Source organism: Chinchilla lanigera, unplaced genomic scaffold (assembly GCF_000276665.1).
Source record: "Chinchilla lanigera isolate Chin_1 unplaced genomic scaffold, ChiLan1.0 scaffold00078, whole genome shotgun sequence".
In the NCBI taxonomy this organism is placed as follows: Eukaryota; Metazoa; Chordata; class Mammalia; order Rodentia; family Chinchillidae; genus Chinchilla; species Chinchilla lanigera.
The window spans coordinates 9,382,511-9,402,490 of NW_004955479.1; the positions used below are offsets into that span (position 1 = coordinate 9,382,511).

Genomic DNA, 19,980 nt, shown 5'->3' on the forward strand with positions numbered 1-19,980 from the left:
CTTTGGCCTGGGGGAAACCACTGGAAGGACTCAAGCCAGGGAATGCCATGCCCTGACTTTCATTTTGAATGAGTCACCCTGACTGCTTCGGAGGCTGGAAAACCAAGAGACGGGGCAAGAGATAGGGTTGGGGGGGACTGGAGGAAGCGGGCAGCAGCTGTATTGCAAGGGCAGCGCCAAGGTCTGCTGACAGATTAAGCACGGATGTGAAAGAAAAAGAAGTCAAGGGCTGCTCCGAGGTTTTTTGTTATGCTTTGTTTTATCTGAGCAACTGGAGGGATGGATTTCTTTTTTTTTTTTTTTTTTTTTTTTTTGGATGGGGTAGATTTTAAAAGGTCTGGGAGGGTCGGGGGTGGTTAATTACATGTGTCAACTTGAGTCAGCCACAGGGTGTCCAGACATAGGGTGAAAATAATTCTTGGAGTGTCTGTGAGCCTGTTTCTGGGTCCATTAACATTTGAGTCCGTGGACTGGGTACAAGGTAGATTGCCCTCCCCTCCGTGGGCGGGGCTGAGCTAAGCCAGTGGAGGCCTGAACAGAACAAAAAGGGTGAGGTAAGAGACAATTAACTCTCTCTGCCTGGCTCTGGGTTGGGACGCTGGTCTTCTCCTGCCTTTGGACTTCGCACTCCCACCGTCAGCTCTCCTGGCTCTCCGGCTTGCTGGCTACAGGTCTTGGGACTTCTCAACTTCCATAATTACGTGAGCCAACTCCTTATGACGAGTCTGTCTGTCTCTGTCTCTCCAAATATAGATAGATAGATGATAGATACATAGATACAGATCATTGATTCTCTTTCTCTAGAAAACACAAACTATTTTTTTTGAGACAAGGTCTAACTATGTAGTTCAGGCTGGCCTTGAGCTCATTATGTAGCCCAGGCTGGCCTCAAATTCATGGTGATTCTCCTGCTTCAGCCTCCCAAGTGTTGAGTTTACAGGTGTGCCCAGCACAAACAAGTAATTTAGAGAGTTAGTGTATTATTGGTGATGTGCAGGCTGAGATGTGAAGTAGACAAGGAGAGGCGATCTTAAAGGAATATAAATTTAAAAACCAAACTGAATGTAAATTCCCCAAATCTAAGGCTGGGAACATAGCTCAGTGGCACAGCACCTGCCTGAATCCTCCAAATCTGGCCCTTGACCCACTTGACTTGGATTTCCTCCTTTGTGCCGCCCCTAGATCTGAACACTTTCCTGCCTCTCCTCTCCCCAGAACAGTCGTGGGTTTCAGCTTTGTGTCCTTCTTGGACAGCTCTTCTGTTTCAGAGAGGTCACCTAATTCCCCTGTTCTCCACCTCTGCAGTCCTTTGATGGAGGAAAAGCCCACTGCAAGTGAGCAGAGACCTTGGCAGAACAGCCCCCACCCAGGCTGGAAAGGAAAGCCCTGGGCTGGAAGCGGCTGGCTTCTTTCACTGCCCTTTGCATGCTGCTCCATTGCTGGGTTCATCTCAAGCCTCTCTGCCAGCTCCCTCGTGGAGCTTGGACACTTCCCGCTGATACAAAGGGAATCAACAGGACACGTAGGCAGGCACAGGTTCCTAGCAGCTGGAGACTGGGGCAAGTCACTTTCTCTGAGCCTTATCCACCCCATACATAATAAGGGAATATGCACAACTGCCTTATAAGGTTGCTGAGGATAAGATGCATCCAGGATGGCACTGGTGCAGAGTAAAACTGACGGCAGAAAGCAAGTCTTTTACTCTCCTCTCTGCATCCCAGCCAGCCTCTCTCTTTCAGAGATTATTTTACCCCCTGTGCCCCTCTTGTCCTTCAGAAGCCAAATTTACTATGGATGTGGGCAATCAGGGAATGGTTGCCAAGGGCAGGGCTTTCAGAAACGCTGCCTGTTGCCTAGGAAACTGCCCCACTCCGGTTCCCCAGGGTCCCAGCAATCGATGGGTCCAGGCGCCATCTGCTGGATACAATGCTACACTGCTTCTGAAGCACCCGGACAGGGAATCCCGCAGCCCGGGAGCAGGGAACACCCTCCTGGCCATCCCCACCTCTCCCGCCCATCTTGCAGAAAAGCGCTTTGCCCCCTTTGTCCCAGATCTCCCCAGAGACCAGAGAAGTAAAAAAGACTGGATACTGTGGGCCATGAGGAGAGTACGAGTCGTGTCCTTCCCCATCTAGAGAGGAAGACAGGGGACAAGGGTCCGCAGGAAGTCCCTCCCTTTAATTGATTTCCTGAAGCTGGGAATCCGCAGTGCAGATGTGCGTTTTGCTGTCCACTGGCCCATGCTCCACAGGGAGCATGAAAATGTTAGAGTCGGGTTGGGAGAGTGACAAGTGGGGTCACAGCAAGGTCCTTATCAAGCCCTCCTGCTCCCCCTCCTGCTGAGCTGCTCGGCTCCTGGCGCCTAGTCTCAGGCTCCCACTCTGTGGGGAGCAGCTTCCCTACACACCATGACAGCTGCCTCAGATCAGCCTTCCTCCTGCAGAAGAGAGAAGCGGACAGCCTGCTATGGAAACCAGGGCTCCCGAGTTGATTCTGCCTGAGGCAGCCTTGCCCTCAGCCACCCTCAGGTCACTCTGAAGTGCAGAATGAACTGGAATATCTGAAGTGTGGGTCCAAGAAAGAGTAGCTGGACATGCCTATGCCTGTAGTCCCAGCACTTGGGAGGCTGAGGCAGGAGGATCACAAGCTTGAGGCTACCCTGAGCCACACAGTGAATTTGAGGGGCAAGGGAAGCTGCTGGGGCACTTTCATTGTTAGGTTACCAGTTTCTCTAAACTGAGGCACAGGGTGAAGGAAAGCTGGTCTACCTGTCCCAGGCTAACATTGCACCTTGCTATCCATATGCCCCTTGCCTGACCCCTACCTGGGCCAGACACTCTGGAGTTCATCCTAGAAGCTGTCACCGGTGGGTTTGTTGAGCAGAAGTATGGGGACCAAGGTCTCCGGGTCCTGACTCCACCCATCTTCCCTCCTGAGCTGAGCCACAAGGTAACTGAGGGGGCAGGTGGCAGCGGTGACTGCCACACCCTGCAGGTGAGCCCAGCCATGGGCACAGCAGATGGGCTGGGTGCTTCTACCCTGCCACTACCCTCTAACTAGATTCCCCACCTTGACATTCAGCCTGGAGACAAAGGCCTGCTCAGGTGCAGGGAGGTAGGTAGGACGGGTCCCTCAGACCTCTAGTAAGGCGGTCTGTGTGCAAGGCTGAGCTTGGAGTGTGGCCCTTACAAGTCAAAGAGGACCCTCAAAGGATAAAATTCTGCTAAGGGAGGAGGACCTGCCTCCCCTGAGCCACCCCCTGGGGAGTCCTTCTTCCTCTCCAACCCTACTCCAGATGGAAGACAAGGGTAGAGAGGGGGGTTCTGGGTATGCACGGCCACAGTACCGACCCTCCCTCCTCTCAGGATGGCTGACCCCTCCTCCACTGGCACTAGAGCCACTCAAGTTGTGAGGAGCCTCAGAGGGATAGTCTGGAATTCCTGGGCCAGGCCATCTGAGAGTCCCCATTCTCAACCCTCTGAGGTAGGGACAAGGTGCAGCCACTGGTGCGGGCTGCCCACTGCTCCTCCCTGGTCTGTCCCCATGGGTACCAGAGGGCCCACTACTCCTCACCGAGGAAATGATCACCTGGTGACATGACTCCCGCTCCATCCACCTCCCCCTAGGGGCCTGGCTCCACCCACTTCTCCTGCCCTTGCCGTCCTTCCTGGCCTGCCACTGCCATGCCCACTCCAGGACTGGCTCAGGCTGCTTAAGGGCTGCGGGGACCTGGGGCAGTGGCTGGCCACCGCGGGTGATGCACACCTTCTCCAAGTGGCTATACCTTTGCACTCAGGCCAGTGCCCAAAACTGGGACCTGCGGTGCCACGGCAGCATGGCTCGGCATTGATCTTCAGCCTGGCAGCAGGCATGCACAGACCTGAGTGAGTGTGCCAGGGAGTGGGTAAAGGGCACCTGAGCCACACAAACCAGGCTGCACATCAGCTGGGCATGAATTCTGCTGACCAAGTTTGTCCCAAATGTGGCTCTGCTGCTTTTGCACAGCCACCTCCTATGGCCTTCCTGCCAAGGGCATCTTCCCTCTGTCCTGCCTGGGCCGTGCCCACAGTGGCTGAGTTTGCAGTCAGAGTGAGCACAATGTTTCGGTTATCCCCAGCTGTCACTCTTCTGGGCAACAGGCGAGCGAGCAGACAAATTTACTGAGCACCTATACCCTTCTATGGGTTCCCTAATACACTCCTTATGCAATGAGGCCATGAGGTAGACGCTGGGGCAGTGGAGACTTTTTTCTGTAACATATGCTTTGGGAAGAGTCTCAGAAATCAGGTAACTGGGTACATGGATTTCTTCTACAACAGTAATTCTCAAACTTTGGCATATATGAGGACTGGGGGCTGGGTACCCAGCCAGAGGCTCAGCCTCAAGCCCCCTCACCCCAGTGAGCCTGGGCCTCTGGGGTCCTTACTGGCTCTCTGAGTATTCTAATGAACACCAAAACACAAGAACCGCTGTTCCAGAACTTCCTCCAGAAGGGCCAAACAAACGCCAACATCCCTCAAGGAATGGGGTAACACACCCCACTTCTCCGTGTTGACAGACTGGGTCTAGTTCAAAGGAAAACCTGCCCTTTGATCCACTCACCTCCTTGACCCAGAGTGGCCTAGCATTTATCTAAAAACCCTAGACTTTCCCAACTAATTGCTGGTCACACCGCTTCCTATAATGGTTTTTGTAAACCAGCATGCAAGACAGGCCACAAGACATGGCCTCCGCTTGGTGCATCTTCCCTCACCTTTCCACCTCCCAGGCCAGGGGTCCTCCTCTGACAGCTGCATCACCTCCGACCTCAGGCGCACACAGAGGCCACAGACCCCAGAGCACAAGGCCTCCAGGGACTCCCGGTGAGCTACTCTTTTTGTGACAACTCCTGGAGCAGATGTGAAGCCAACTCTGAATGTACACATCTTGTCACTTAACCCTTTTCATCCCTGAAGGTGCCACAAAGCTGGCTGATCCTGCAGCGAAAGCCTGGCCCGGACACTCCACAGACATCAGGTTTCCTGGCCAAAAGGCTGTCAGTGGGAGCCTGAGAGAGCACCGCATGCCAACAGGGTCTGTGGAGCACCCCCGGTAGTCATGGGAGCACTTCCCGGTCTTCCTTACCCATAAACCAGGGTCTTCCTCACCCTCTGCTTCTCTCGGCCACAGGGCAGGCCCACACTACCTTCCTTGCTCTGTTTGAGTGCTGTCTGTTCTTTGCCTTAATAGGACACCTCTGCAACCACTGCCCAGCCACAACACTAGAGACAACGCAAACGTCCCAAGATCTCCCAGTTCTAGGTATACGCAGCCTGTGGGGCAGTCTGTCTGCGAAGCAGAGGGAAGAGGTGGAGGGCCGGACCCAGGCCACATATGAACAGTGACAGCTCACCTACTCTGCCTGGTACCTACAGGTTTATGTCAGCTGATGACACCACAGACCCTGGGCCATACGGGCAGAGCCACTGCCAAGCTGTCTTCTTCCTGTGCCTGGGCTGTGCCATTCAGCATTAGAAGGATGCAATGGTGCTTTCTGGCCATCACACACAGGGCCCCAACTGCTGGAGTTCTATAGCCACAGTGACCCCTCTGTGTCACTGCCTGGCTGCAGAACCTGCTGGCCTGCTGGCACTGCCCTGGGAGACCTCCTGCACATGCCCACCTGTATCCATGATGTCCTCAGGTACATGGCTCCCGCCATCCAGTGGGTAAGGAACAGAGACAGGATGGTAGAGGCATTGAGACCTGCTTGATTTATTCAGATTATTTAATATACAATGACGCAACTGTGATCCCAAAGTGTGCAAAGTTAAAGCCTTCAACTGCAGCTGAGAGGAGAGGGCAGGACTGGTACACCTGGGGACAGTGACGAGTCGGGAATGACGGGCAGGTGGCCATCATCAGGGCAGCTGCTTCCCCAGGTGGCCTGAGGAGCAGGGCCCAGGGTAGCCTCAGGCCAGGGGAAGGGGGCAGAGACCTCCCCCGTGGCCTAGGTCAGGAGCCCAGAGTGCCACATGGCTGAGAGGGCAGCAGCCCGGGAAGGGGCCAGAGGCAAGGCCAGGAGAGCACCATTTCCTAGGGGAGGGTGGCAGGGAGGGAGGTGCCCTACAGGAGAAGCCAAGAGGGACCACCTGCCCCAGGGGTGAGAGCCGGGCACAGCAGGCTGCAGCGAGAGAGACCTGAGGCAGGCACAGGGCCTGTGAGCCCAGGCTGGCTGGGCTCAGGGGCTGAAGAAGGGAGATCCTGGGGGCTCCCAGGGCAGCCCTAACTGTGAAGGGTGCCCAGGGAGAGGCTGCAGTCCCCTCAGGGCCTCCCTTCCTCTCTCCCTAGAAAAGAGCCGGGGAACCCGTAGTGCAAATCCATGGACCACTCAGTTATGGAGGGAGGCTGTGCCCAAAGGGGGGTCCTGGGGCGTGCCCCCTCCACCACCGCGGCCTCCACCGCCATCCTCAGTACAGCCGCTTCTCGAAACTGCAGAGACAAGAGGCAACCGAGAGTGGGAATGTGGGCCCTGTTCCCTTCCTAAATCCCTGCACCCAGGGACCCCCACACTTGAGGGTGGGAGAAAGCAGGTGGCCCTGGGCCTCGGGCCTCCACAGCCAGGGCTCCCTGAAGAACTAGGCCAGGTCCAAGGACAGCCATGCTCCTTCTAGCCACGGTCACAGCTAAGTGGACTGCCCTTGGTGCTGGGGTGGAGAGATGGCTCAGGAAGGCCCAGCCATGCTCAGGGAGGAGGCCCCGACCAGATGCCAAGGCTCGGCTGCCTTGTCTCCACCCCACTCCCACACACATGGTGGCCCGGGAGCCTCTTGCTGTCCCAAAACAGGGATTTGCATTTTTTGTGGGGTTTTTTTGAACTGGGAATCAAACTCATAACCTTATACTTGCCAGGCAGGCGCTTTGCCACTGAGCTATTTCCCTGGCCCGGGATGTGTGTGTTGGCTGGATGAGGGGCCACAGCTGGCCTCCTCCACCATGGTGCTGGGCACAGGGGCCAGGAGGGCCTGATCCCAGGGTCCACGTCCCATGAATAACCTCAGTGCCACCCCAACCCAATGTCCCTCCTCCCGGCTCAGGCCCCACCCAGCTGGCCCCTGCTCTACTCTAGGCTTGGCCCCGGCAGCGCAGTTACTTACACGGCACAAAGGTATAGCTATGGGAGGGTGGGGCAGAAAGAGACACAGGTTAGATGCCCATCTATGCCTGGGGATGTGGGTCCTCTCAACCAGGGCGGGCCACATGCCTGCAACTACTGCTGCCAACTAGCTCTGCCCCCGCCCACAGTTGCCCCAGCGCCAGCCCTGGCACCTGCCTTTCTCCCCACCAGAGGCCTCGTGCCTTCATCTTCTGCCTGCCTGCCTGCCTGGGGCCGCCACCAGCAAGAGCCCAGCATCACCAGCCACCTGCCACCTGCCACCTGCCACCAAGCTTCCTGAACAAGCAAGGGCTGGGGAACCCTGGTGGGACGGGGGTGCCCTACTCAGAGAGATGCCCAAGGGGCGTGGCCTGGCTGCCTGAGGGCTACAGGACAAGGTTCGGGTGGCTGAGCCCTGTAGGGTGGTGTAACAGGTCCGTCCTGCAGCAGCACCCAACCTGGGTGTGCAGGGTCCACGGGCCCCGGGAACATCAGCCCAACCTCTGAACCCCGGCCCCACCTGCCACTTCCAGCGCCAGCCAGCCGGGATGAGAAGGCCGCCCCACTTACGAGTGCAGGCTGTGCACGCCGCCCTCGATCTGGGCTGACATGGTCCGCTTCTCGAACTTGAGCTCTCCTGAGTACATCATGGACCTGGCAGGTGGGCAAGTGAGCAGTCACCCAGGAGGAGAAGAGATAGAGAGGAAGCGGGAGGGAGGGGAGCCTTCCAAACTCCCTCCCACCGCACCCTCCTCCAGTCTCAAGAGCTCACCGAAGGACCGACAGGCTCCGGGCCCCAATGTCCTGGCAGCCGTGCTGGATCCCGGCTATGAGGTAGGGCACAAATTTCTGAATGGAGCCTTTGTCCTGGATGGAACCTGAGACACCTTGCGCAATCTTCACCTTGTCCCCCTCGCTGTGGGGAGAGGTGGGGAAGCTAAGCCCGGCAGCCTTTGGATCAGAGAATCCCACCCCACTCCACCTCTCAGGGCACGGGCAAAGAGGAGGCCACCCACAAGGTCCCTGGGGCAGCTGCTCGTTGGGCTGCAGCAGAGACCCGCACAGCCTGAGCCAGGTGGTCCAGGTTTGGTGCTTTGTCCGCTACTTATGCTTGTGCCTCAGCTTCCAGATCTCTAGTACAGGGTGCGTATCACCTGGGGACGTCAGGGGCATGTGTGAGCTCAGGGCCCGGGCTGGTCTGGCGTGTGGTGGTCAGTCCAGGGCACACACCTGAAGTATCGTTTCTGGCTGCTGCTGCTCTTCTCCATGGCATCAAGCGAGCCCATGCCACGGTACTTCTTGAGCCTCACCCCATCCGAGAAGAAGTACTCACCCGGGGCCTCGGTGGTGGCGGCCAGCAGAGAGCCCATCATCACTGTGGAGGTCAAGGGGTCAGTGCGTCCCACCCCACCCCAGTCCTGCTGCCCCCCAGCTCCCACCCTACCTGCCCACCCTCAGGATCTGCCTCACCTGTGGAGGCTCCAAGGGCCAGGGCTTTGACCACGTGCCCCACAGTCTGGATGCCACCGTCTGCTATGACCGGCACACCGAAGCGCCGGGCGTACTCAGCCACCTTGTACACGGCGGTGCCCTGGGGCCGGCCGCAGGCCATCACTGAGAGGGGTGGGCACAGAACAGCCACGAGTCAGCAGCAAGGGGGGGCTTGGGCGAGGTCAGCCTTTCCCCCAGCCCACCTGCACTCACTCTGGGAAAGGGACCCGCTCTTGGTGCTCCCGAGGCATAAGACAGATGCCAGCAAGACCAGGCTGAGCGTCCCTCCCAGAACCCAGGCCACCCACCCCTAACAGCACCACAGGGGATTCAGTGGGGGATCAGTGCTGGCTCCCCCAGAGTACAGCACCCCCTAACTGGTCACCAGCACCACCTGCTCTGCATGCCCAAGCCCCTCTGTGAGGTTCTCATCTGCAAGAGCTATAACTAGGGTGAGGTGCTTATGGCCTCCTCTGGGGAGGGACTTGTATTTGTTTCTTTGTCCCTGGTCCTTTAGGTTTAAGTGGAATCCTAAGGAAACAGCAATTTGCTATGGACAGGTGCAAGGCTGGCCAAGCTAGAGGGGAGGCCATTAGTTTTGTCCCTAGTTACACTCCAAGGCTTAGCACAGTGCCTGGCACACAGCAGGTGCTCCCTTAATATATATTAGATGAGAAAGGGCCACATCTCACCACAGTGGTCTGCTAAGGTGAAGGCAGAGGCCCTGAAGACTGAAAGGGGGAGATGTTCTGGGCAGTGACAGCCCAATGAATCACTCAGTGTTTTGGAGAAATGTCCTTCACAATAGGAACCAGACCCCGCCCCACTGACCAAGTCAGATCTGACTCCTCTAGTCAGCCACCCTACAAGTCAGACGCCAGCCTTCAGGAAGAACACTCTCAACCACATGGGGGACACACATAGGGTCTCCCCTCACACCTCCATGTTATAGGAATCCACCCCGCAAAAGGGCTCTGTGACTGAGTGCAACTCCCCCCCGCTACTCTATTTTCATCCATGGTCATATGAGTTCATAAGATCCCTATCTATTCAGGGACATGGTGTCATTGTGCCTTAAGCATCTGCCTTGGTCACAAATCCAGTCCAAAACCTCAAGTGGCTTCCAATAGGCAGCGGGGAAAAGTACTCGCATCAGCCTCGGGCCCAGACTGGACAACCTTGACTAGAACCTGCAGACCAAGCAGGCTGCTGCACACCCCAAACACAGTGCCCTCATCCGCTCACCCTAATTCCCACCAAGTCCATGGGCCACAGCCGGCAGAGCCTGTGCCTGGGTCCCCCCGCGCCTGTATCCCAGGCAGGGCCTAGCAGGGCCAGCACTTGCTGTGGAGCAAGAGCAAGGCCCTAGGGGCTGTGCTGGGCCAGGGGCTGCTCTAACCAGCAGTCACTCTTCCTCCTGGACACTCACCTTCTTGGGTGATGCAGATGGAGCCACAGCCCATGCCCACACGCAGCCCATCCACACCAGCGTCCACCAGATTCTTGGCCTGAGCTGCTGTCACTACTGGAAGTTGGGGAGACAAACAGAGAAACAAGATGAGGATGGGATGTCCCTGCGCTCCCAGTGTTTTCCTGGGACCTCAGTCTAGCAGCCCCCCCGACACCTACAGTAACCAAAGCCCATCCTGCCCCTACTGCCCACATGGCAGCGGTGCCACCCCCCACAATGATAAGGGACAGAGAAGGGTCATACAGCGAGGGGCAGGAGCAGCAGGATGCGGGGAGCCTGCACTCACCATTCCCCCCAATCACCTGGAGGTGGGGGTACTTCTGCTTGATGTAGTGCACCATGGCAATCTGATACACTGAGTTCCCCTGGGAAGAGTCCTGCAAACCGGGGACAGTAAGCTTAGGCTGGACAGTGAGGCCCCACCCTGGGCAGCGAGTCCCTAAATGGGCGGATCACTGAATCATAGGAAAACTGACACAGGAATGTGTTTTCTTTCTTTCCCTAGGAGGTCACTTGACAATCTCAGCTGAGGGCCAAAACAGATGGACTGCTTCCCCAGAAAGCTAAACAAACACTCAGGTACTGCCTCAGAGCAGACAGAGCCCCTTCTTGCCCCTGGAGAAAGAAAAGAGTCTGAGATCTGATGCAGTTTGGGTCCCTTCCCTTCCCTTTCTTTTCTTTTGCAGCATCAGGAACTGAACCCAGGGCCTACCACACGCTGGGCAAATGTTCTGCTACTAGGCTACATCTTTGGCCTTTCTCTTTTTCATTTGAGACAGGGTCTCACAAAGTTACCCAGGGTGGCCTCAAACTTGCAGTCCTTCTGCCTCAGCCTCCCAAGTGCTGAGGCAGGCGTGCATCACCAGGCCCAGCTATATTTGGATGCTGCGTATCCCCCAAAGGAGCTATGTTGAAAGCTTGGGGCTGGGGATTAAGCTCAGCAGCACAGCGCCTGCCTGGCAAGTGCAAGATCGTGAGTTCAATTCCCAGTACCAGAAAAACAAAACAAAACAAAACAAAAAAAAAATAGCACATGAAAACTTGGACCAGACCATATTTCTACTATGAGGAGGTAGAATTTTTTTTTAGTTTTTTTTCCGGTACCGGGAATCGAACTCACGACCTTGCACTTGCCAGGCAGGCACTGTGCTGCTGAGCTAAATCCCCAGCCCTGAGGAGGTAGAAATTTTAAGAGGCGAGACCCAGTAGCGGAAGTCAGGCCCCTGCAGGGCTTCCCTGGAAGAGGCGTTTGAGATCTGCCCCTTCTTTTCACTTTGTTTCTCAGCACACTGTGTGGTAAACATCCTCCTCTGCCACACCCCCCACCACGATGCACCCTGCGGCCAAAGGCCCAAAGCAACAGGGCCAGTGGATATTGACCAAATCCCCTGAGATTGAAGCTAAACAAGCCTTTCTTCCTTTTAAGTTGGTTGTGTCAGGTATTTCATCACAGTATTGGAAAGCTGACTAACACAGGTTCCCAGCAACTCACTAACCAAATGAAAGTTATCAGTTTGAGCCCATTTCTTCATCCAACACCTGGGAATGGCACCCTTACCTAAAGGTAGTGCTGCAGAGATTAAATGAACAAACACACATGCAGGTCTTAGCTTAGCGCCCACTAAGCAGGGGCCTCTCGAGGAACATGCGTGTCACTTTTAGAGTCAATTTATACATGGGGAAGATCCTCAGAGCGTTCTGGGCTCTACAGAGAGTGCCAGGACCCTTGGATTCCGACACCAGCGAGCACACAGAGCAAGAGCAACAGGGGAGGGGCCTGGGCTAAATCAGAGGTGAACGCGGGCTCTGGGGAACCGCTCCCCTCCTCACCAGCACGATGACATCAGCGCCTGCCTGGGTGAGCAGGTCCAGGCGGTACTTGTCATCCTCACGGGTGCCCACAGCTGCCCCGCACAGCAGCTGCTTATGGGAGTCCTTGGAGGCCAGAGGGTAGTCTCGGTTCTTCTTCAGGTCAGTGCGGGCAATGATGGCCACCAGCTCATCGCGATCATTCACAATCGGCAGCTTCCCTGACCAGGAAAGCAGAGGTAAGGGGAGGAGGCAGGCTTGGGGCTCAGTCGGGTGTGAGGGGATGATGTGTGTTGGGGAGAGGGTAAGAGCTGCCCAGGCCAGAAACTCCACTGAAATACCCAAACCAGCCACTAGGTGACAGCACCCACCCAGCAAGTATTCCTTAAAACCTGGCCCCTGTCCTAAGGAGCAGGAAGCAAACTCTGGCTGTCAAGCAGGTTCCTAGGGCTCTTCCTGTCCTGTGGCCTGGCCTGGGTGGGAGGCAGTGTCTGAGCGCTGACAGCCTTTCACCTGCTGGGCCATAGGCCAAAACAGTCAAAAACTGTCCAGCGCAGGTTTGAGCTTTCCTGCAAGGGGGATGTGTGCCTGCCCCCAACACACCCCAAAACTCTCCACTATGGACCAGAGAAGCAACAGCCCACAGGAATCTAGTGAGGACGATGTAGTCAGCAGCTCCAATATGCAAATTCAGCTGCAGCTTTCACAGCCTTTAACCGTGTAACAGTTTACCCCAAACATCACTTGGGCAGCGGCAGCGTGTCTGTTTACATACTGAGTCTCAGGAGACATCATTTCAACTGGTCAATTCATGTACTGAATAAATTGGATAAAATTGTCATGTTTATATTTCTTGTTATATTATCTTATAAATTTAATGAAAAAAATTCTGGAATTTTTGGTCACCCTGTATTTAAATAATTGGACTGGTAACTGATAAGCCAAAGTGCTCCTCTATGCAACACGCGGGGGTACAGAGAGCAGCATTTCTCAAGCTTTTGAGACCACAGAACAGTTTGGTGCTGGGGGTGGAACACAGGGCCTTTGTACTAAGCTACTTCCCCAGCCTTTTTTTTTTTTTTTTTTTTTTTTTGCCTTTTTGAGATAGGGTCTTGCTATGCAGTTCAGGCTGGTCTTGAGCTCACTTTGTAGCCCAGGCTGGTCTCAAATTCACAATGATCCTCCTGTCTCAGCCTCCTGAGTGCTGGTATTTGTGCAGCCACCACACCTGGTTCATTCCCTAGCCTTTTAAAAAAAATTTTGTTTTTGTTTTGAGACAGAGTCTCAGCCTCCCTCCTCAGAAGCTTACTGTTGTTTTTGTTGTTGGGTTTTGCTTTCTTGGGACAGGGTCTCACAACATACTGCAGCTGGCCTCAGCCCTGAGAGCTGGGATGACAGGAATGAGCTACCACGCCCACTCACAGAGCCCTGGGCAAGCACCTCGCAGGACCAGTTCTGAGAAACACACTGAGGATGCCGAATTAGAGAGAAGCTCCCCGGGGCCAGAAGAAGGACACTGGAAATCACGCTGCAGCCTGCCTGGGGTTATTCAAACCTCTCTCAAGGCCCAGTGAGGGGCAACTGGAGGGGCCATGAAGGAACAGAGGGGCCGAGGACGCCCGGAGTTAGGCTGGGGGTTAATGCTCTGCCCGCCTCCCAGTACCTTTCTTGCTGCGCTGCAAGATCTCATTTGCCTCTTTCAACGTCACGCCTGCTGGTGCCACCACCAGCTCCACCCGGGGCGTCATCACCTGTGGGGCCAGGAACATTTACCTGCAGGTTGGCAGGTGAGAGAGAAGGAGCCAGGCCTCCCGCTGGTCCCCGGTCACAAGCACCAATCTGGAGCCCCAGGGAGTAGGGCCCTCTCTGCACCCCAGCCCTGCCTGCCCCACCCCGCAGGCACCTCACTGAGGAGCGTGGTGTGGTCCTTCTCAGCGAGGAAGTCAATGTCGCGGGAGGTGACGATGCCCACCAGCTTGCTGCCCATGGTGCCCGTCTCCGTGATGGGGATGCCGGAGAAGCCGTGCCGGATCTTGGCCTCCAGCACATCGCCCACGGTATGTGAGGGGCTCAGCACCACCGGGTCTGTGATGAAGCCCTGCTCAAACTTCTGCAGGCAGAAGGGGAAGGGAAAGGCTGAAGAACGCCAGGGTCCTGGCTGTGCTCAGGGAAGCCGGGGCTCTCGGTGGGGTGAGGGCCCAGTGGGAAAATAAGGACTCAGTCCTGTGCCCCCTTCAAGGACAAGCAGCCGGGATCCCACAGTGACCAACCAACAGTGCAGCAGCCTGCTCAGCACCAGGAGAGGTGGGAGATGTGGCGAGGCAAGGCCTGCCAGGTGGCATCTTTCCAGGGACCAGCCTGGTACTTGCCTTGACCTTCCGCACTTCATTGGCCTGGAACTCTGGGGTGCAGTTGTGGTGAATGAAACCAATCCCTCCCATCAGCTGGGGCAGAAGGAAAGTGTGGTTAGAACCGTAGCCAACCCTCCTCAGCCCTGTACCTCCGCACGGCCCACCTTGCTCAGTCCCCTCTGCCCTGGGGTCCACACTCGGGTATAGGACTCACAGCCATTGCAATGGCCATGTCAGCCTCTGTCACAGTGTCCATGGGAGAGGAGATCAGCGGCGTCTTCAGAGTGATCTTCCGGGTCAGGGCGGACGTCAGGTCCTGAGGACAGAGGCACAGTCTTTATCAGCAACTAGACTAATATCCACCAGCGCCTAGCTGTACCCTGCACCAGGGACAGGGAGACCCTGGATGGCCCAGCAGGGGTCTTTTTAGGTATCTCTCTTCTTAGCAGCCAGTACAGAATCTGGCACAATGGCACATGCCTGTAATCCCAGCACTTGGGAGGCTGAGGCAAGAGGATCATTGCGAGTTCGAGACCAGCCTGGGCTACAAAGTGAGCTCAAGGCCAGCCTGAACTGCCTAGGGAGACCCTGTCTCAAAAAGACCAAAAAAAAAAAAAAAAAACAACAACAGAATCTGGCACAAGCCAGGGTGCTCAGTAAACTTTACTAACTTAACGGCTAGACCAAGGCTTCCTGGTTTCTGGCATAAGGAAAATATATAGAATAGCCCAAATTTCCCCCTAAAACTCATCTGTCTGGGTCAGCTCTGGCTACACAGGGCCCCTGGGAACAGGGAAGTGAGCAAGACAGCTCTCACAGAGCTGCTGTTGCACTTGGATAGACAGAGGACAAACATCAGACACACAGACAATTTCAGCCAGGAGAAAAACAACAAGGCCAAGTGACCACTCGGAACGCGTGCTGGGACTCTAGGTAACAAAGGCTGGGGTAGGGGAGGTACAGAGAGGTGTCCATTAGCAATCCAGGAAAGGGGCGACCAAGGCGCTAGCACTCTAGAGAGGCGTCAGGATTGCAAAAACAGGTGAGTGTCCCTACTCTAAGATCCAAAATGCAAAACGCTCCGAAGCCCTAACCTTTTTGAGCACCAACGTGATGCCACAAGTGGAAAATGCTACACCTAACCTCGTGACAGGGCAGTCAAAACAGGCACCCTAAAAATAGTGTATAAAATTACCTTCAGGCTATATAAGGTTTATGGGAAATACAAATGAATCTCTGGTTTTAACTTGGGTCCACCCATAAGATATCTTATTATGTATATACAAATACTGCAAAATCTGAAAATAATATGAAATCCTAAACACTTCGGTCCTGACCATTTCAGATAAAGGATGCTCAACCTGTATATAACTGTGACTCATCTATGAATGATACGAATGGTATCCCCCTATGAAAGGCCAATCAGACCCCTCTGAGATTTGGGTCAATAGCTGCTGATTCTAGCCCCTAAGCCCCCCAGAGAAGACTTTAGTACACCATTTTTTGTGTGTGTGTGTGGTTGTTTTTTTTTTCCGTTACCGGGAATCGAACTCACGACCTTGTGCTTGCCAGGCAGGCGCTGTGCTGCTGAGCTAAATCCCCAGCCCCTAGTACACCATTTTTGAGATTCAGAGGCCCCTAAAGTCAACCTCAGGGGATATAGCTCAGCGGGGCAGCACCTGCCTGGCAAGTGTGAGTTCCTGAGTTTGATTCCTGGTAACCGCCTCCCCAAAAGAAGATTTCTTCTAAAGTCAGTCACTAGACCTGGGCCAGAACCCTAACTCCACAGCCTAGAAAAAGCCACCATCTCCTCTCCCATCATACCAGAGAAGAGCCCCGGCCTTCCTGACAGAAACCCCAGGATAGCCAGATGTGCAATAACCAGGGAGGGTCTTTTGGAGCCCTCCCTTTCTGGTAGTTAGTCCAGGCTCTTGTACAAAGCCAGGGAGAGGTTTTAGTAAATTCTGTTAAACTAAACAGCTTCACCAGGAATACTTCCTAGCCAGGCTTGGTGGCACTCGCCTGTAATCCCAACATTCAGGGAGGCTGAGGCAGGAGGATCATTGCAAGTTCAAGACCGGCCTGGGTTACAAAGTGAGCTCAAGTCCAGCCTGAACTGCACAGCGAGACCCTGTCTCAAAAAGATAAAAATAAAAAAATTCTTCCTGGTTGCTGTCATAAGAGAAATATACAGAATAACCAAAATTTCCCCGTAAAAACATCTGTCTGAGCCAGATGTGGTGGCACAGGGGGTTGAGGCAGGAGAATCACTGTGAGTTTGAGGCCAACCTGGGCTACATAGTGAGCTTAAGGCCAGCCTGAATTATATAGTGAGACCCTGTCTCAAAAAATTCTGTCTGAGTCAGCTCTGGGTACACACAGGCTAAGACGTGAGTCTCTCCACGCATAAATGACCTATGCATGCTCAGGCTCTTAGCCTTCCATGAGGATCAGACCAGAAAAAACAGTAATAATAACAGCAACAGACAGGAAGTTATCTTTTTAGCCGGGTATGGTGGGCACAGTAGCACATGCCTACAATCCTAGCATTCACGAGGCTGAGACATGAGGATCTCTGTGAGTTCAAGGCCAGCCTGAACTGCACAGTGAGACCCTGTCTCGAAAAAAAAAAAAGAAAGAAAGAAAGAAAGAAATTATCCTTTTAGCCAGTGGGGTGGCACACGCCTATAACCCCAGCACTGAGAAAGCTGAGCAGGAGGATCACTGAGAGTTAAAGGCCAACCTGGGCTCCACAGTGAGTTAACTGAACTATATAACAAGACCTTGTCTCAAAAGAACAAAAACAAACAAACAGAAATGATTTTCAATGTGCATGAATGTATCACAGAATCACTGAACTTTTCTTAAACTACTTTATACCATCTCCATAGCCCCTCCCAGTTTTGATGAGAATATGACATATACAATACGTACATAATAATAAGGACACTAACCGTTCATTTGGTTTATTGCTGAGCCCCTTGTGGAAAGCAAGGCACAACGCCTCTTTGTATTTGCCTAAAGTCACACTCCTTCTAACCCTCCTGCCAGTTATGTCCATTGTGGGGTCAGTGGACAACCACCAAACACCACCAAATTCAAAGTGCCCATAACTTTGTGGGCTTCCGTCCTGTCCCTGCTCAGCATTTGGACAACATCCAATCCTTATGATCCAAATAAAATAAAGCAGCCACACCTAAGCTCTCCTGACCTAGGGCCTTTTCTGTATCCCCTCCACACTCCATCAGCGACACAGGGTCCTCTGCGCTTGTGCCAGGCCCCTACTCAGGACCTCCCAGGACTCCCACACCATTGCCCAGCTGCCCCTGCCCATCAGACACAACTCTTTGCCTTCTTTTTTGTTTTGTCTTTTTGAGACAGGATCTCACTACGATCCTCCTGCCTCAGCCTCCCGTGCTGGGAGGATTACAGGCCTGCACCCCCACGTCCAGCACTTTGCCTTCTTCTGTCACTTCCTCTGGCAAAAATAAAGGTTGTACCCACCACACTCCCAAGAAAGGTCTCTCCCACACCCTGCTTGTGAGAGTCAGCCTCACCTGCCACATGCCCCGCCCCTCATGTCAAAGGAAGAGGTACTTACCACCTCATCGGCTATGAAGTCTATGAATCCCGGGAGGATCAAGAAGTCACTGTGAAGACAGAAAGTGCACACTCCCGGTGGGCAAGGGTGCCAGAAAGCGGCAGAGTCGGTCATGCCAGGGCAGGAGCACAGGGGTGGACAAACTCTCCACATTCCCCTCTCTGTCTTGCTGACTCCAGTCCAGAGAACTGGAGGTGAACGTGGCAGAAGGTTGGGGCGCCTTGTCCCACCAAGGTGCTTAGCCCAAAACGTCCACTGCCTTCACGGCTCAGGGTTTGTCAAGGGAGAGAGAAGCTCCCATATGGACACACGCAACAGAAGAGTGCCTGCCTTTGAACACTGTCAGTCTTGATAAAGGCAGACAGAAGCGAACCCAGAAAACACGGTACCTGAGAATTATTTTGTCCTGCAACAAGGCATGACCGTGACCCAGCACAGGACCAGCCAGCCACCCCAGCTCAGACGCTGCTGAGTCACACAGGGTCAAAGCAGCATGGAAGGACCCCAGGGGCCTGAGTGCAGGGCAAGTTCTGACAGCACGGCCACTGTCAAGGGGCAACCAGCACACAGGCCCAGGCAGGAAAGGGGAGCAAGGAGGCATCACGCTGGGACCAGCCAAAGCACGGCAGCTGCCCACACTAGAGTGGGCCATGGTCACAGCGAAGCCCCGAAGTGCAGCCTAGGGATGCATGGGTGGGTCTGGGCACAGTGCTACAGCCCAAGGGCCCCCCCGGGCTCAACCTGCCTAAAATCACAGCAGGCTGACAGACACACCCCAAAAGCAAATGCCACACACTCCAGGAAAGCTCAGAACCCGGCTAAGCAAAACAGCGGGCACCTCTGGTGCGGAAGAAAAAGTCAGAGTGGATGAGAGTTGGGTAGTTAATGTGCCCCAGTGCCTAGAGGAACTTACAGGAGCTCGCGTAGCAGACTCAAATGAAAAATGCATCAAACATCTCCTACTCCTTCCCCCATCATCAAAGCATTTCAGCTGCCCCCACCCCTTGGCAGCCCTTCTGTACGCCAGGGAGGCCTCTGCAGCTCACTGAAAGAGGCCTAAGAACGCGGGGTCTGTGCTTCTGGCATTGTCTGGGTATTATATTCACCCCTCACCTAGGGCCCGTAAGAGGGGTCCCTCCCCATCGCGACACCTATCCTGGTGTGCAGGGAAACTGCCTGTCTAGCGGGAATGCTTGTAGGCCAGGGAGCAGATGGCAGGAGAGGCCACTGCTGCTGTTAGCTGGCCAGCATCCCCACTCTGCCCCAGACCTGGGTTCAAATACTCCTTCCTGGCAGGGGCATAGTCCTGCAGCCCGAGGCACAGCCAGTGCCAGGCCTGCAGCAGGCAGGACACCTGGCCCAGGGCCCACGGAAAAGGCACACTGAGCCAGAAGCAGATAGGTAGGTCTCTATCCTCCTTCAGAATCCCACACCGGGTGGGCTTACGCGTGGCGGTCACAGAATACTCACGCTGGGGGAGGGGCAAGGGGCGCCAGTGCCAACCTGTGGGCAGGAGGGGAACAAGTGGAAGACTGGACTGGAGGGTGGGGAAAAGCAGTCATCCCGCGCCCCCAGGGGGCCTCTCCTGGGGACAACACTCAGCAGCTGTCCGAGCTGGGCCCCAGGAACCCCTCTGCTCTCCCTGGGAGGGAGAGCGCTGAAGGTCTGCTTAGTCTCCCCCAGAACTTCCACACCTGGCTTCCCTTCAGGCCCCAGGCCCTTGCGGGAAGCCAAGATGCCCCAGCGAGGAGGAAGCGGGCAGGCCATCTACAGATCCGGCCAGAGACCAGCCCAGGCACCAAGGCCCGCGATGTCGCTGTGCCACGTCCGTCTGCTAGCGCGGGCCTCCTTCCTTCCCTCGCCCAGCCCCCACCAGCCCCAAGTCACTCACTGGACCGGGTCGGGGCGAGCGGCGGGCGGCGGCGCACGTGCAGGGCCGCGGGCCGGGATGCGCGCGCCCAGGTGGGGCCGAGGCGAGCGCTTACTTGTAGGTGAGGCCGTCGGCGTTGGCGAAGAGCTGCTGCGCGGTGAGCCCGTCCTCGGGCACGTAGCCCGTGCCGCCGCTGATCAGGTAGTCCGCCATGCTGCCGGGGGACACCGCGACCCGACATAAACACCCGCG

The 19,980-nt window shown here is 55.3% G+C and overlaps 1 protein-coding gene across 1 annotated transcript in view; it reads right to left on the bottom strand.

Annotated features, from left to right (window-relative positions):
- Nucleotides 1–5,730: 5,730 nt before the first annotated feature.
- The window catches only part of Impdh1 (IMP (inosine 5'-monophosphate) dehydrogenase 1), an 18,477-nt gene continuing 4,227 nt past the window's right edge, over nt 5,731–19,980 (bottom strand). Inside the window, exons 2-15 of the mRNA XM_005402371.2 lie at nt 19,844–19,942; nt 17,859–17,907; nt 14,472–14,573; nt 14,276–14,350; nt 13,810–14,016; nt 13,570–13,657; nt 11,928–12,127; nt 10,384–10,474; nt 10,056–10,151; nt 8,606–8,749; nt 8,366–8,510; nt 7,908–8,051; nt 7,706–7,789; nt 5,731–6,471 (exon numbers count right to left, since the gene is read on the bottom strand). Coding sequence (XP_005402428.1) covers nt 6,450–6,471; nt 7,706–7,789; nt 7,908–8,051; nt 8,366–8,510; nt 8,606–8,749; nt 10,056–10,151; nt 10,384–10,474; nt 11,928–12,127; nt 13,570–13,657; nt 13,810–14,016; nt 14,276–14,350; nt 14,472–14,573; nt 17,859–17,907; nt 19,844–19,942 — 1,546 coding nt within the window. The 3' untranslated portion in view covers nt 5,731–6,449. The remainder of the gene's footprint in view (nt 6,472–7,705; nt 7,790–7,907; nt 8,052–8,365; nt 8,511–8,605; nt 8,750–10,055; nt 10,152–10,383; nt 10,475–11,927; nt 12,128–13,569; nt 13,658–13,809; nt 14,017–14,275; nt 14,351–14,471; nt 14,574–17,858; nt 17,908–19,843; nt 19,943–19,980) is intronic.